This window comes from Pteronotus mesoamericanus, unplaced genomic scaffold (genome assembly GCF_021234165.1).
Source record: "Pteronotus mesoamericanus isolate MK-2021 breed Mesoamerican mustached bat unplaced genomic scaffold, CSHL_Meso_final contig_221, whole genome shotgun sequence".
In the NCBI taxonomy this organism is placed as follows: Eukaryota; Metazoa; Chordata; class Mammalia; order Chiroptera; family Mormoopidae; genus Pteronotus; species Pteronotus mesoamericanus.
In genome coordinates this window covers 4,634,774-4,653,161 of record NW_026555092.1, presented here as the reverse complement: position 1 = coordinate 4,653,161, position 18,388 = coordinate 4,634,774, and the positions used below count along the sequence as shown (strand labels likewise).

Genomic DNA, 18,388 nt, shown 5'->3' with positions numbered 1-18,388 from the left:
ACCATGAGGAGTTGTCATTTTTCCCATGGAAAAAAACAAAACAAAATACCAACACTTGTTTTAATCCTGAGAGTCCCAGTTGTCTAGAAAAAAGATCTAAGAAATCCCCAAGAGATGTGCATAGGCTGAAGTATGCCCACACTGGATGTCCAAGTATTCAAATAGCCAGTTTCTAAATGATAGCATGAGCGACATTTAAAGTATACAGTTCCTTTTGCTTGGAGTACCTCCCCTTCAGGGAACCACCTCTAATTCCCTTAACTGGAAATCTCTATTATGTTCCAGAGAGGGTACTGGCTCAGAATTTAACACAAAGTTTTATTCAAAGTTCCTTCTAAATTCTAGGGAGGAAACTTTGCAATTTGTTTTGTTAGAATAAACTCTCAGTACTCAACATAAAAATGTTTCTAATATGGACTCTAACCCCCCAAATAATTTGTGCTATTTTGTAATTTCTTTATCCATACAACATAGATAATTATCTTCTTTGACCACCTAGTTATGGACTCATTAAGTAAATTGCTGGCTTAAATTCATTAATGCCTAGTTTCTAAAGTGCTACATGGGTTTCAAGTCACAAAACAGCCTGTTTAAGTATAAAATGATCATGCTTCTATTACCATGTTTATATCCAAGAATATTATAGTTTTAAATCACTGCAATAGTTAAAATAAATTCAAACTATATTGTGAACATAAGTAGAGTTAACTAAGTAAAACTTGTAAGTACATTAAATATTATAAGCATCGTAGAAAATGAAAATAAATCAGGTATGAGACCACAATCTGCTCAGAGACAATGCTAGACAAGCATAAATCCAATACATGTTTCTACAGAACACACTAAACTTGTCTCTTCTACTTATTTTTTCTGCTTCATAATTTCCAAATAATTTAGTAGCAGCTATAAGTCCAGTATGTTTAATCTAATCAAGTTAGAACTTCTAAGTGTCCGGTTTTCATAATCTTCATTCTAAAATGTCATACATTTTCACTAAATTTCAGCTCTCAGCTGGAAATGATACTGTTACAAATAAATTATTACATGCGCCAGTAGAAGTGGAAAGGCCAGCTTTGGTAGCCAGTACTTGTTGGAGAGAATGTCAAGCAAGTCATTTTTGCAGCATAAATTTGTCAGAGCAGATAACACGTTGTAGGGAAAGCAGCCAGAGTAAAGGTCCAACACCCAAATCGCTGTCTCCCAGGTCAGATTGTCTTTTGCAAAGTATTCCTGACACACAGCAAAATGTATTCAAATACAAAAGAGAACAAACAGATACACTGTAGCACCAGAGATGACATATAAACAGTCAGCACGTTTTCTAACCTGGGGGATTTCCTTGCAGAAAAGGTTGGAACACAAACGGGATCTGAGCTCTCTCCACCTGCTACCACAATACCACAGAGACAAAGAGAACGGGGTGGAGGCGGGGGGGGGGGGGGGGGAGGCGTGGAAGGTGGAGAAGACTCATCAGGAAAGCTGAATAGATGAGTAAGACAAGGCAAATTGAGACTCCCTCCCTGGCTGTTCCTGGTTGAAATGTGGCTTGTGCCAAGATTCTTACTAACCAATGTTGAAGCAAATGGCATTTTTGACAGCAGTCTCTTGGAGTTTTCTCCCCTTGTCCCTTGTAACTTCCAGAAATTACTGAACTTCCAATTTCCTGTACAGCCTTGGAAAAAAGTACTAACAGTACAGAGTTTCAAAACTTCCTGGGAAATATCAAGGAAAGCAGCAGAGAGTGGAAGGTCTTCTATATTTTAGAAATAAAATCAGTTAACAACCTACTCAAGAACAACAAACATTTTGACACTGGATTTCTGGTCCTTGGCCCAGTCTAGTGTAATTGGTAGGATTTTCCTAACTTTGAAAACCTTTGTACTACACTGAAGAAACAACTTCAAGAACTATGCTGCACTGTAATGAAGTATTGAGGCCCATCTCCTATCCCCCTTCTAATGTTTTCCCAGAGCAAAGGTAATATTCATTCAACAAGTATTTACTGAGCATCTACTCTGTGCAAAGCACCGTGCACTGTGGCAGGCAGGAGAAAAGAAGATCACTGCCCGCATCAGGATACATTCTATTATGGGTATAAGCTGTGTAAAAATTCAAGCTATATAGAAACATACAATGTAGAAAATAAACATCCCCTATAATCAGCTACAATTGACTATTGGTATATACCATTTCAAATAATTTTCTGTGTATGTGAGAACTGTATCCTCCCATATTTTGTAATGGTTTCATACTAATAATCTGTTTTGCTACTTCCACCCCTTTAGCAATCAATCTTGGGGTCCTTCCAATTACCTTCTTTTAAAATGGGTTTCCATCTTTCAAGAGAATCTTTTGTAACCATTCCCACTTAAACTACTGTGACTCCCCAATTAGGACTCTTCAGGGCCTTGGAGGAGGGCTGTCATGGTTCATAAAAGGCCACCTCCCCAAGGTACCTGTCCCAGTAATGCTCATAGGCTTTACCTCCTGAACTGAGTGTTGTGTTTTGTTTCTTCCCCATAGTCAGGTCTCAGCTTTGGATTCTATTCTTGCTTTGCGCCTACAATCTTGGGCTCCATGTTCTAAATCTTCTTCCCCACTTTCTGTTAACTTGGAACTAACGAGCTCTCTGACCTTCCTTGCCCCAGGAGCTAAGAGCCAGCCCCACCCACTCTTAACCAGAATCCAGCCAGTGCCCCAACAGCACAAGGGAAAGGAAAGATGGATAGCTGCAGGAAGAACTAACGATTTTTTGTTCTTCTGGTAAATAGCATTAGCTCTTAATTTTCCTTTTTGCTCTGAAATACTTCTCTAAGTTGACAACATAGGGGCTTCTTGGATTCTCTTCATTTTGTTCTTTTTCACAATTATTCACACTAAATTATACTAAATCCACTGATTATTAAAAATCAGTATTAAAAAATGACCCTTTCTTTTCAATGGATGTATAATTTTTGATTGTGTGAAAACATCTTAAAATATGGGGAAATAAAAAATATGAAGTACTGTACACTATCTCCTATTGTTTTTCCTCAAACAGCAAGACCATACTAAAGAGCCTTATATAAGTCAGAGGTTGCATAGCAATCTCAAATGCTGGTATCTGGAGGATAAGGTTATTCAGAAGTACAGCAGACTGGACTGCTAGTTAAACCAGATTTGGGCAACCTGTGCCACCTGCAAGTCCAGTCAAAGGGGAAAGCTGACTAATTTTTAGCTTTTGCTATCTTCATCCTCCTTTTAAGAGAAACCTACAATCATAAAACATAAATACAAGATTTATAAGGACTAGAAAGTGGAATGAAGAACCATGACATTTTGTTCACCACCAACTTTTACTGGATTGGCCAAAAAGTCCATATGGTTTTTTTGATAAAATAAGACATTTTTCATTTCACCAATAACTTTATTGATTTGGGTATTTTCAGTATGTTGGCTGTCTCCCGCATGGTATAAGGTTGATTGTTCTCAATTAATGTCTCAATTTGATCACTATCAACTTCAACTGGTCTACCTGACCATGGAGCCTTGTCCAGCGAGAAATCTCCAGCATGAAATTTTGCAAACCATGTTTGACATGTTCGATCAGTCACAGCACCTTCTCCAAACATAGCACAAATCTTTTTTTGTATTTCAGCTGCATTTTTACCTTCTTGAAATAATAAAGCAGAATATGCTGAAAATGTTGCTTTTCTTCCATCTTCGATATTAAAATGGCAACACAAAAATTTACCGATTTTAAGTTTTTTTAAATTCACGCTGATATATGATAGCTATCACAATACAATCTAACAAAATTATTTCAAATGACGTTAAAGACAACTAAGCACTACTGGAGCCATCTTATGGAAAATGAACTTTTTGGCCAACCCAATAGTATTTGAAATAACCAATGAAATTAGAGAGAAATGAAAGCACGAGTATTCAGTATACTGTTAACACTTTCCAGATTTCCATTTCCCCCTGAAAAACAGGTTCTCTTCCATGCCATAGCTTCAAACTTTCTTGGAACTTACTATCTCAGCAACGCCCACAACCCAGGACCCCAGGTCTTCTAAGAAGTAAATGGTTACCTCTCCTCAGGGTTAAGTTGATGGTTACATCCCTGGTCTTAAGTATTCCAGTTCAGGTTTCTTAGGTCTGCTGCTGTCAAGCTAAGCCTACCCCATAATTATCACTAAAAGGCAAATTCCATGCTCGGAAGCTCCAGGCTATCTGGACCAGACTAACTCCCAAGCTAGACCAAATCAGAGTTAAATTCCCAGAGACCCTATAAGCTTTCAAGGGTGCAGGCAGATGGGTCCTTCTCTTCTGAGATAAGCATGGCCTAATAATGTCTTTGGCCAGAGCAAGACTTTTTAAAACACTTAGAATGGCATCACTCCAGAAGAAAGACAAATGAATTCTGAAATTCTAAGCATTTCTTCTATAAATTTGAGCATTTGGAGCATAAAATCTAGGTGTGGTGTCCATCCTTTGAACAAACTTTAGCTATATGTGCATTTACAACAAAAATATAAACTAGTAAAATAAAGCAGGTTGATAAACTTCTTTTAAGCAGCATGGTATAAGAGAAAAGGCAGAAGTCCAGAAACTTCGGGTCTGGTCCTGGCAGTGCCAAACCAGCTGGGTTGCTTGGACTAGCCATTGAACCTTCCAGGGCTCATTTACTTCACTGACAGAAAGGGTTGAGGAGGTAGTTTAGATGTCTTTTAGATCTCTGACAGTTCCAAAATAATAATCATCATTCTAAATTCTACTCAGTGTTGTTGAATGCATGTCTATTAGGCAAATTGCAGGTACTTTTCCTTTATGATTCTTCACACCAGACATTATTCAACCATGTTAAAGAGCTGAATTCTTATTAAGAATTAGCACTAAAAATAAAAAAAGAAAGGATGAATCTACGAAAAAAGTGACCTGGAAATACACAAAGAAGAGGCTTTTGCTTCAACATTTCTACAGAATATGGATCACTTTACATTTTGTACTCAAAGTTTTAAATTCTTTCCCTTAACCAGGAAAACTGAAACAAGTAACAATCACCAACAAGAAACCCCCCAGTCTTGAGCTATATTTGAGAGGGAAGCCTATGCCAAGTGCAAACAAAACTGTTGGCTCTCCTGCTTGCAGGTCCTGAAACTGCAGGAAAGCGGCTCAGGTGTCCCACAGTGATCTGCCCGATCTTGGAGTGACTGCTGAATGATCGCACAGACCTGCCGTGGAATATTCCACATCAAGTAAAAATGAGGGTTAGGCGAAGTTGGGAAAAGTCTTTCTGTATGATTTAAGTGAAAAAGCAGAACAAAAAGCTACTCAATGCTGTGGCACAATTATATAAATGTGGTTGATGAAAGTGCAACAAAATTAAACAGTAATTAGTATCATAATGGTGGGACTATTTTTACCTTTTCTCTACCTAAATTTTCTATAACTTTTTCACTCTTAAAATATTTTTAAATGACCACTGAAGAAAAAAAAAAACCTTAAGCAAATCTCATTCTAATTTACATTATTTCTTTCAAACCCAGCATTTACTTAAAAAAAAAAAAATGGATCTTCCTCCCTGCTTTTTGTTTTTGTCTAAAATTTTTCCCATGTCAGAATTAAAGATATTTTTGGCTACCAACATTGTAGGTCTGTTTCTAAATATCTTAGGTAAAGAATTCAGAAATCAAGCTGGCAGAAATTAGGTCGCTTTGTAAGATATGTATTGGGTTGGCCAAAAAGTCCGTTTAGTTTTTCCATAAAATAAAAGACATGTTTTTCGTTTTCACCAATAACTTTATTGAGTAGGGTATTTTGAGTATGTCAGCTATCTCCTGTTACTCGCTTCTAGTGGGTAGAGGCCTGGGGTGCTGCTAATCATCTTCCAGTGCATAAGACAGCCCCACAGCAAAGAATTATCTGTTCGAAATGTCATTAGTACCAAGAAACTTGACAAACCACTTTTGACAATTTTATCAGTCACAGCACTTTCTCCATAAACTGCATAAATCTTTTTTTGCATTTCGGTTTCATTTTTACCTTTCTTGAAGTAATAAAGCATAATATGCTGAAAATGTTTAAATATGCAACATTAAAGTGGCCTCAGAAAAATTCACCAATTTTGATAAGTATTTTTTAAATGCACACTCATATGACAACTGTCACAATACAATCTAACAAAATTGTTTCAAATGAAATTAAAGACAACTAAGCAGGACTAGAACCATCATACGGAAAAAACTAAACAAACTTCTTGGCCAACCCAATATTTCTCAAACAAAAACAGGGCTTTGGACTGGCTTTAGCAAGTTCCTGAACTTTTCCTGGGAAGGATCCTACAGGCAACAAACACTTATTCTCAAGTTCCTTATCTTCACCCACGTTCATTAACCTTAGTGATCCATCAGCACATGCTTTCTGTAAGATGCTAACAGTAAATATCTTCGGCTTTGTGGCCACACACAGCTACTTAACTCTTGTCACTGCAGCACAAAGGCAGCCACAGACGCTATATAAGTGAATATAACTTTTGACAAAAATAGACAGTGGGCTAGACTGGGCCTGTGTGCAGTCATCTGCCAACCTGTGGTATACAGCACACTAGAGAACATACATAGAATGTGAAGAAATGGCAAAAAGACCTGAAGGACAGCTTGCCCCTCCCAAGTGAATAACCATCAAACCTTATTTTGACAGCTATATTGATGTACAAGAATTCTCTTTGAAAGTGGTGTACTAATGAAATCCCCCCTCAGGATCACTGAATTGGTTCCTCAAATACAGCAGTTCTCAACCATGTAATTAAGGCAGAAATAGCTATAGAATGTGTTGCAATTAAACCACTACTAATAATGCAGTAATGGCTTCCAAATGATTTTTTTAAAAATACGTTTAAAAGGGTAGTTCAACTTTCTCCCTACAGCCAGCACCTGGAAGTTACAGCCAGCCTGGACCTGCACACAACCCTGGTGAGTATGCAGTAGTAAAGGGCCCATATTATACAAATCAGCCTGTTTATGTTTGCCTCAGAAGAAGCCTTAGAGACCACTCAGTCCAGCACTCTCCATCTGAAGATAACAAACACACTCTCAAGCTAACAACTCAAACATGTCAGGTTTGGATCAGTTACGGTCTTATTAATATTCATGAAGGCATACATGAAATCAAACGAGAGGAAGTAGGAGGTAGCCAAGAAGGGCAAGAGCAAGTATGATAAGGCCTCCTACAGCCAAGCTGAATAATTTGCTCAGATAGATAGTCTTCTTTTTATAAACTTTCATTGTTGTTCATCATAGAAAAATATAAAAATGCATAAAAGTAAAAAGAAAAAATAAAGTCCAAATACTACCATGGGGCAATAACCATTGTTATCATTTTGGTTCCTTTCCCTTCAAATCCTTTTTCTATGTATACTTTAAAAAAAAAATGTGTTTAATAAAATTGCTTTCTACTTCCTTTATAAAATATTGTCATGAGCACTTCCCTATATTGTTTAATATAGCTCAAAAATGTAATTTTGTAATGTCTGTATTAAAATTCCATCAAATGGATGAACCATAATTTATTTTAATGTGTCCCGTTGTTGGATATTTAGACCATCTCCTTATTTTTTATGTTACATCAAAAGTTGAAAATAACCCTATGGAAACTGATAAGACTATTTCAATACAGTATTCTCTATTTCTGTATTTGACAGAAGGTATTCCCTAAAACAGTAATACTCTGGGACCCTTCTGATCAGGCATATTACATTAGTGATCACATGAAGAGACATGGGGGCACTGGACCCATGTACTGGAAAACTGCCCATCTGAGTGAGTCCTTGAACTTCTTTGCTGAAGGTAGATTAGGCAGTAGAATCAACAACCACAAGTGGGGCCCCAGTGAAATAGTATAAAACTGAGCCTTGACTGCTCTCTCTGCAATATCTAACAGAGGAAAATTGTTTTGAGTTGACTGTTATTATTAAAATTGTTTAGGAAAAAAGATATCCAAAGCTTTTATTTTATAGCATACAGTAAATTTGTGGTAGAGTTGAATTAAAAGGTCAACTAACTGGGCATCTAGAAGAGGGTTCTCTGCTGAGTATTTTTTCCTGCAGGGCACGATGGGCAGAATGTCCTACCAAACATATGAGGATACCAACCTGGCATCAGCAATAGCATAGTATGTTACCAGAAGTGGCTGGGGGCTATAAAGTTTCAAGAGCCTTTAGCAATAGAACCTAAATATGTTTCCCTTAATCTAGCTACCAATCAGAAAATTAAAACAAATTAATAATCTAGTTTATATAAGTTATAACATTGAAAACCTTCCCTCCTAGAATATATTGTCTGCTCTTAAGCAAGCCAAAAGGAGAGGAATATAAGATAACTTTGTGGAGGGAGTTACAATTGCTCTCTTGAGCTATATATAAAAAGAAGCTCCAGTTCAGATCCCAGTTTCCAAATTGAAAGATATAAGGAAAAAGGAACATAGGTATTTTATAGAACATATAAAAATATGAAATACAGCAAAATTAAGACTGAGCCAGTTAAGGCAATAAAACAATGTTACTCTTTTAGTTAAAAATGCAAAAAGGAACATATCTGATTAAAATCCACATCTAACATTGTATTTACCTATGTAACTTTTAGGAAGAGATTACTTTTCAAACCTAACTTTTCTAGAGTTATTTGGGGAATAATTTGCATATCAGGTAGAAAAACAAAAACAAGCACCAGGTGGTATTGCCACCACCCCATAGGTATCTATCAGACAGAGATTTGCATCAACAAGACACACACCCTTCTTTTTGTGTCTATACCACAAGAACTTTGGATATGCAAAAATAAAAGGACAAAGTTTAAAGATGTGTTTCTCAACACCACTAGAAAATCAGGTTACATGTAAATTTGTTAAATGTAGAAAGTAATCATTTTCTCCTCTAACTCAGAACACTAGAAAGAGCTAGAGTCAATGCTTTAGGACAGTGGCATTGGGTGGCCTGCTGGGGTGTATTTCAAACCCTTGTGAAATAAACTCTAAAACGTCAAAGGCCACAGAGTTAATAATCACAGTATCTAATCACAAACAATTCCACAGGCCCATCTGGAAACGTTTGTTTTTCAAGACCTAAGTTAAGTTTATTGGAAAGTGCTGGTAAGGACACAGCAGGCACACTTACCTTACCAGTGCATCTGGTTTGCTTAGCTGGTTATTAGGAATACAGTTTTCCATTAAGTCCTTGTGTGTACTTGGGCTCTTACTAGTACATTTCTGCTTCTTCTCATTTTTACTAGATGAAGAAGGAATGCTCCCATTTGTGGCGCTGTGACTTCGAGGTGAGGAGTTCACAACTCCACTCGCATTTTTGTAATTTTTTGAGGAAGCAGTGCATGAGTCCTCTTTCAAGAGGTTTTCTGTACTTCCTACAAGATCATTATTTAATCTTTTACTATTGATGTGGTTTTCCATATACTCAATTTCTTGTATTTTAGAGTCTACAGGTTGTAGAATGTTGTTGTTGTTTATTCCAAGGTTGTGTTTTTTGGCATCCTTGTCCTTTTCTTTCCCTTTCTCTCGGTATTCTATCTCTGGCAAAGTCGTGGAAAGTTTTTTGTTGGCTGGGATACCTCCATTGTGGTGTATAAGGATCGAGGAATCCATATCAGGTAATCCTTTGGCTGCTACAATACCAAAAACAAACCAACAAACAGAAAACCCACACCGGAATATTTAGTTGTATAAAAACACAGAGTAGACTGATTCAACAAACCTCATTATCTACACTTAGAAACTCACTGCTTTAATTTGCAAACCTCATTTAGAAGCAGTAGCTACACCACATTATGCTGACTTCAAGAAGCAAATCCAAATAAATTTGAGAAGCTGAACATTCAGAAAATTACCATCATTTATAAACCCCAAGCCATTAAAGGTTTTGCCTCAAAAATAAGATGAGGATTTTACAATTAAGTCACACTTCACTTACCAGTCAAATCAGACATGTCTATCACTGGGGTGAGAGGACATAGGCAGGTCATATTCTTAAGAGGCCATATTTTAAAAGATGCTTAAATTAAATAAACTTAATAACTTTATTGAAAAGAGAGAGATTAAATGAAACAAAAGAAGTGTGATGTTAGAATCCTGCCCTGGCTAAGGGCAAGATAATGTAGCCCTGGCAGGTGTGGCTAAGTGGACGGAGTGCCTGGCCTGCAAACTGAGAAGTCACTTGGGGCACATGCCTGGGTTGCAGGCCAGATCCCCAGTTGGGGGTGTGTGAGAGGCAATCATTCTATGTTTCTTTCCCTTTCTCCCTCCTTTCCCCTCTCTCTAAAAATACAGAAATAAAATCTAAAAAAAATAATAATAATCCAGGGTATCTACATTTAAAAAAAATATTTTATTTACTTTTAGAGAGAGGGGAAAGGAGAGGGAAAAGAAGGAGAGAAACTTCAATGTGCCAAAGATACATCAATTGCCTCTTGCATGTCCCCAACTCAGGACCTAGCCCGTAACCCAAGCATGTGCCCTGACTGGGAATCGAACTAGTGACCTTTGGTTCACAGTCTAGTGCTCTCAGTCCACTGAGCCACACCAGCCAGAGCTACATGTTTTTTTCTTGACTCTAGAGTTGACATAATAAATAAGTCTGTATCATTTGCTAGGTTACTTATACAAAATTTTCTGTATTAGGTCTATACATTCCAATTTGTCAAAGTCCACTTGAAGAGGTATTTTTACACCACACTGGAGAATAAGATTTGGCATATATCAACTAAAAATATGGCCCCAAATTTCCAATTCTCAAACAAACAAACAAAAAATTGCTGTCAATTCATCTACTGAATTGATTATATGCTTATTAGAGAAATCCTTATAGAAAAGGTTCAAGTTCCACAGTGTATTATATGAACGATTTAAAATGGAACTTACCCATCTTTGCTCTATTCAGAAAAATTTTGACTTATAAAACAATTTTGTTTGTCTACTTCTCTATCTTACTTATGCTTTGATTCTTGGCTCGCTTCAGCTACAAAGTCACATAATTATACATACTATTTTGCTACTGAGAATAAATACTTTAAAATATTTATAACAAATAAAATACCAAAATATTAAATAAGCTATAAAAATAAAATATTTAAACATATTTAAAGGCACAAGGTCTTCAGAAACTGGATAGAAAACATTACCCACACTCTAGTTCATGACCAAACAAAGCAATAGCCCTAAAAAGAAATACTAGAAAACAGGAAATCCTTGGTAAACTTCCAAAATCTTAGCAACTTTTCAAAAAAATAAAAAATAGTCCTGCTATATAACAATGACAAATCTATTGAGCCAACAGCTTCAGGGTAAAGACCTACCTTCCTCAGACTCTTTGTCTTGCTTCTGTAGCATCTGTTGCTCTGGGGGGAGGGCTTGCTGAAGAAGTTGCATGTAAAATTCGTTCTCTTTCTGCACTTCCTTTTGCTTCCTTAACCGCATTTTGTAGCTTACATAACTTTTGAAGCCAAAGCCCAAAGTTACCACAGGGTACCCAATACTAGAAAGAAAGACAATCCAGCCAGTAATTCCAAGTTAACAATAAAAAACACGTGCATCAAGTACATGAGGACGCCTATGACTGAAATTAAGAAATCAATTTTAGATAATGATGATAGTTGAACATTCAGTAAACACATAAATAAATGTGATGTCTGCTGTGGAAATCAGAAGCAGTTGGCACATAGAACAAACCCCTAGGAAATAGTAAGACTGTTAGATATAAGGCTGGCCATCAGACTTTGGCATCCTTCAAACCAACTCAAGAAGTTACTAAGTGATTGTTGGATACAGCAGTTAAAGTTGATTAACGTTGAACTGCCTTGTGCATTATTAGAACTTGGGCATCTGTATGCTTTTAAGATCTAAAAGGGTAGAGATTTCATAAGTGCTCATAAGGAAACATTAAAAGTGTTAAAAAATAAAAAAGACACCTTTTGGTTTTTAATACCAGAAGATAGGATCAACTTCAGGTGACTAATTTAATCTTCTTGTCTGAGGTACTATCACCAGCTATTCCTGGAAAATTATTTCATAAACAGCTCATCATTTAAATAAGTATCTGATATTATCAGTTTGCGATACCAAATTAAACCATCTGTACTTACAACTCTAATCTCTGGGATAAAAAATTGAAGTATTTTCATTCAACTCATGAGTCTGTTTCAAAGCCTCTGCAAGCACTGTCAAAACTCTATTAAACTTTAATAATTTTAAAACTTATCAATCATAATTAGTCTAAAAGTGACCTCACTATTGATTTCAGTGACAAGTTTTTTTGATCAGGTTTATTTACTTCACTTATTTGTGAAATGACTTTAAAACACTGTTAACTATTTTTTTCAGTTGATTCCTGTTTATTGTGGTTTCTGCCATAAGTATTAGCAAAAATTGGTGTCTTTAAAACAAACACACATTAAGTGGTGATTTCCAAAATAGATATAAAGAAGAATCAAGCTCGTTTTAAAGACTGTTTCACCTGCCCTGACTGGGTGGCTCAGGTGGTTGGAGCCACCTGTATACCAAAAGGTTATGGGTTTGAGCCCCAGCCAGGGCACCTATGGAAGGTCACCAGTTGATTTCTCTCACACCAACGTTTCTCTCTTCCCCACCTTCCTCGCTCTCTAAAATTAATAAAAACATCTCCTGTGGTGAGGATTTTTAAAAAATGTTTCATGGTTGAGGTTAAATGAATAAAATATCTTAATATTTGTTTATATTTCATTAGAAAAAATAATGTTCCTTTAAATTTTATTAATAATATTCTCTTGCTTTTGAAAATTAGCTTGGAAAATTACATTCATTTAAGCTTTATGAAATAGCCATATATTTTACCAAGACTTTTGGAATCAATATCTGATTATAGTAAAAATAGGTAAAATTTATCAGAAACCTATGTAGTTGGCATTAAGTTATACACTTTAAGCCCGGGCTGGGTAACTCAGTTGGTTAGAGTGTCATCCAGATACACCAAGGTTGCGGACTGATCACTGGCCCCGTTAAGGGTCAACCAATGGATGCATCAAAGAGTGGAACAATAAATCATTTCTCTTTCTCAAACTCTCAAATCAATTAAAAAAAATAAATACATTACATATATCACTTCATTTCATCTTCCCATGACCCCATGAGATAGGTCCCCAATATACAGGTAAGAGAACTAAAGCTTAGAGATGGTGACATGCCCAAAGCAACAAAGCTGTTAGGGGACAGAGCTAGGATTAAAACACTCATCTGCCTAAATAGAGGCCTCACGCTCTTTACCAGCACATTATGTGGCCTTCTGGGTTCATGTAAAATCTCTAAGAAAAAATTTACAATGAACTTAGCATTTACCTTAAAAACATTGAATTGTATATTAAGAATACACATAATACTCACCAGTGAGCAGCAAATGGACGACAAAGGTCTACATGAAAATTTTTAAGATCTTTAAATCTAATTGCTGCTTCAATATAAACAAAGAGTATCCAGAGAGACACAGTGGGCAAACACACTCCCCTTTCTGTGGGAAAACAGCAGAGAGACAAACATCAATGATACAGTAACAGAAAGGTTGTTTGAAAGAATAGTTCAACTACAACAAGTTCCATTAAAGCTTTTAAACCAATTAAAAAGCAATTTAATTCAAACTGAAAGCTTTTATATAACCAAAAATACTATGGAATCATAGGCAGAAATGAAAGACAAAGATTCTGGCAGAAAATATTTATAATATATGTAAAACAAAGAAGTTACAACCCTGGCATACAAAGAGCTCCTATAAATCAATGGAAGGGCAATAAATGCAAGTAAAAAAGAAAACACATAGAAGGCTATAAACTTATGAAAAGATGCTCAACTTCACTACTGATTAGATGACACAAACTTTAAAAATAACATTCCATTTTTTTAACCTATCAGATAAGCAAAAATTTAAAAATCATGTAATAGTATAGGGAGAATATGGGAAAAGTTCATTCTCATACTTGGCATTAATAGAAATTGAGACAAACTTTTTAGAAGGCAAGATAGCAGTATAATGAAATTTAAAATATTTATATCTTTGACCTAGAAATTCCAATTCCAGAAATTTACCCTACAGAAATATAAAAGAGCCATGGGATAAATGTATAAGAATATGTACTGTATTATTATTACAGTAGTAAAAATATAGAATTTAAATGTCCATCAATAGGGAACTGTTTAATTTTGGTTAATCTATATAATAAAACATAATGCAGCTTTCAAAAGAATGAAAATTTGTGCTAATATGAAGTTATATATAAAAAGGTTATTAGCCCTGGCTGGTGCGGCTCAGTGGACTGAGTGCTGGTCTGTGCACTGAAAGGTCGTTGGTTCAATTCCCGGACAGGGCACATGCCTGGGTTGCAGGCCAGGTCCCAGGTTAGGGGAGTGCAAGAAACAACTGATCCATGTATCTCTCGCACATTGCTATTTTTCTCCCTCTCTTTCTCCCTCCCTTTCCCTCTGTCTAAAAGTAAATAAATAAAATCTTTAAATAAATAAATAAGAAAGAATGAGTTACAGCACAAAGAAATGTTTCTGACATTTAAGTACTGTTCAAAATTTATTTTCTTAACTACAAGCTCATATTCCTTTTGTAATTAAAAACAATTTCCAAGGGAGTAAAAAGCAATCTGCAACTGAATAAATAAAATGCAAATAATGGAATAATTTTCATTGGTTTTAGAATCAATATCTGCAGGCTAGGTCCATCTTTGTCAGGAAGTAACTAATAATGGGGTATTTTACAAACATAGGCTACATAGGCACGAGGTCCAGCAATGGTGGAAAGAACTCCTTTGACACTGTATAAAGCAAGCAAGTTACAAAGGAGAGAATAGGAGGGAAAAAATTAGTGACCTGAAGGATTAAAGGGCTTTTTGCTAAGAATCTTCAGGATGAAAAAAACAAAAAAATCATAGAATTTTGGAACTAGAAAAAAGATAATTTGATTCAACTTCCTTGTTTTATTGAAGAGTAAAGCAAGGTCCAGAATTTATACAAATTGGGTCCAAGTTTATAGAGATAATACACTCTGCTTCTAAGGAAAATAAACCTAAGTCCCCTTAGACCTAGTCTGTAAAGAAGGAAGACACTCCCAAGCACTGTGAAGGCAGCTAATGGACTCAATCATTCTTATGATTTAACATGTTATGATTTAACACACATGAACACATAAAAAGGTATTTTTACAATGTAAGAAGATACAAATAGCAATCTTTAGGATAATGCATTTTCAAATTCATTTTGTAATGCCTTTTCAAAAATTAATTTCCAAAATTGTCACAAACATAATAAACACTTTACAGAAAAAAAAAAAATAGAAAAATTTGGACAAAATACTAGTATTTCTAAACTTATCAAATAATATGATAAAACTATGTTGAAAAATATTTTTTGAACAAGTGTAATAGTCATGTTGTACATATAGTTTTGAATCCTATTTTTTCCCTCTTAACAGCAAGGAAAGAAGTTTATAATATTATCTTAATTTCATCAACCATTTCTAATATTCTTAAGAAAGAATTTCAAATTTTAACAACTGGAAGAGAAATTAATCCCCAGTTATATAAATTGCACCCATATCTGTTGGGCCCAATAAGAACACAAAGTTTGTTTTGTTTGTTTGTTTGTTTGTTTGAGCACTAATCATTCCTAATTAAAACGTACTTCACAGCTTAGCTATTCCAACACACATTTCTGAGCCTAGGGCTAAAGAGAGGCAATGTCATTTATGACATTAGCTTCGTTGCTGCCCTATGAGTCACCCACTGAACTCATTCCCAATAGGTTCTATTAATAGTTATATGAGTATTTTTTTCCCAACTACTGAGACATTATTAAAGTAACTTAGGGAATCATTATACTTCATCAGAGTCACAGATTATCTGAGCTGGATGGCTCCCTTAAACATTATCTAGATTACTCCACTTTCATATGACAAAGAAAAAATTGAGACCTAGAGAGAATGAGAACTGTAAATGGCAACTCATTTGAAATTGAGGCCCAAGGAAAAATGAGTGAAAACTGGTGTGCAGAAAAATCACTTTAATTAAAGGAACAAAGATTAAGAAACCGTCATGCTAGCTTACAAATCAAGTCATACATGAAAGACTGGTAAAGATGGAGATGGAGAACACCGTGCTCACAGTAGATGCTTTAAATAACAGCTGAATTGTGTTTTCTACATGGGCCAACATCATTCTCTCAGCACCCTTGAGAAGAGGATGTATGTTGCTCCAGAGAGCTTTTATTAGTTGGCGCTCCCTACGTGGTCAAAATCCTACAGGTTACAGCTGGGCCTAAGAATCAAGTTTTATGCAGTTTTGCAGGCAAGTTAAATGATCTGAGATGAGAGTCAATCCTCACATCCCTGTGTATCCCACATTCAGGCTTTCACAGTGGAGGGAAGCTGTCAAAACATTTCCTCTCATCTTAGTTTGAAAGAGCAATATAGCTCTAAGCAGAAGGGCAGTGACTGTGTAACTCCCCTCAAGTTAGAACATTGTAAATTTTGGTTAAGAGAACCACTAAGAACTAGAGAGACCATGATGGTGAAGTGCTTAAACTAACACGTGAGGAAAAGCTGATGAAACCAGAAATGTTTTGCCTACAAAAGAAAAGGCAACTTGAGAGGATACAAGGTCTTTAGCTCTCTAAAGAAATATTAACGTGTATGGGAGTTACACTCATTCAATGTGGCTCTAATGTGGGGGCAGGGTGGGGCGGGGGGGGGATCCAATGTTAGGCCTTAAGGAAATGGCCTGTAGGCTCCTTGATATATTAAGGAAAAATTTTGTACACTCCCATGTATTTTTTCTGGGGAAAGCCTTTTTATATCTTCTAAGAGATCAGTGAGCCCCCAAATAGTTAAGACCTACTGCGTCAAAAGTGTAAGGAAGAAAATTCTGGCTCAATATGAGAACTTCCTGTTACAGTTGCCCAAAAACAACAGTAGTAAGTTCCTTATCATCATAGGTTTTCAATCAGAGATTAAACACCATAAGCAAAGGATGCTGTGGGGATTCTTGTACCAAAGAAGACTTCAACTAATTAAACGTAAAAAAAAAAATGATGATGAGACAGTGACAATCAAGATATCAAATCATAGAAGCTTTAACTTTTGACTCAATAATGAGAAAAAGATAAAATATATTTTAAAGGTACAATTTATTATAATCTATTAGAAAAAGACAATTTTAAATTGTCCCCATTAAACTCAATTCTAAATAATTTATTCAAAGATTAATCACATTTAAAAAGTTTGACTCTCAAGATTTCTGTCCATCTAAGAAACCATTAAGACTTACCTGTGTGCCATACATACTGAACCCATACATATGTGCTAGCAGCAAAAAAAAGCCATTGTATGGGGATGAACAGCAGACATATTATATTTGATGTGAATGCTACACAAACAAAAAACACTGAGAAGGCCTAAAGGAAAAAACAAAACACATCTTAGAACTTGTTATTTTCAAACAGAGATTAAAAGCATGTTGGACAAAATCTCTAAAATTTCCATGCAATAACTACAGAGCAAATCATAACAAGAAATTTTAAACATTTAAAATCAACCATATAAAAAGTGGTGGTTAATTTAATATTAAAGAGTAATCCTATTTATGGCCTCAAAACATGAAGAATAACTGGACTAGAACAAATTGAAGTCAGTTCACAGTAAGTTTACCCGGACTCCACAAGTGGGTTACCTAAAGACTGGAATTTTAACACAGAAAAGGCTCCTCTCCTCACAACACATTCCTAAAGAGCCTCATTCTTAAAGGGTAGGCTGCTGGAGTACAGATGAACCATACTAGTACTAAGAATTATGCTGATGTTAATGATTTTAATACTGCAGCCTTCCTCAGGACACACCTCTACCTATTACCAGTGGGACAAGGAGCTCAAAGCCATCTTTTGAAGGCATGGATTTGTTCTGACCAAAGCACCAGGCCCAGGTAGAAGAGTTACAGGTTTAAGATGTGGCTATGTAACACAACAGAACCACAAAGTCAGTAGTTCTCAACACGTGGTCTGGGGGTCCCTGGGGTTTTTTTTAGCAGGTCTTCCAGGTCAAAACTATTTTCATAATAATACTAAGATGTTATCTGCCTTTTCCACACTCATTCACTCAGGAGTATGGTGGTGTTTTCCAGAAGCTACATGATATGTGATATTGCAATCAACTGAGTTCAGAGGCAGATATGAAAATCCAGCGGTCTCCCATTAAGCCAGACATTATATAAATTTGCAAAACCGTAGTCAATCACCCAAATTTTTGTTTTGGAAAATGTATTTCTCATTTAAAAAATTTAATTTGTATTAACAGGTAATGAATTTGTTGTTATTTTTTAAGTGA

General features: G+C 35.8%; 1 protein-coding gene across 2 annotated transcripts in view; it reads right to left on the bottom strand.

The window, feature by feature from the left end:
- The window catches only part of MACO1 (macoilin 1), a 55,087-nt gene that overhangs the window by 21,204 nt on the left and 15,495 nt on the right, over window positions 1–18,388 (bottom strand). For both annotated transcript variants that reach the window (XM_054571752.1, XM_054571753.1), the window contains exons 3-6: window positions 17,337–17,463; window positions 13,402–13,525; window positions 11,343–11,521; window positions 9,155–9,656 (exon numbers count right to left, since the gene is read on the bottom strand). In XM_054571752.1, the coding sequence (XP_054427727.1) occupies window positions 9,155–9,656; window positions 11,343–11,521; window positions 13,402–13,525; window positions 17,337–17,463 (932 nt within the window). The remainder of the gene's footprint in view (window positions 1–9,154; window positions 9,657–11,342; window positions 11,522–13,401; window positions 13,526–17,336; window positions 17,464–18,388) is intronic.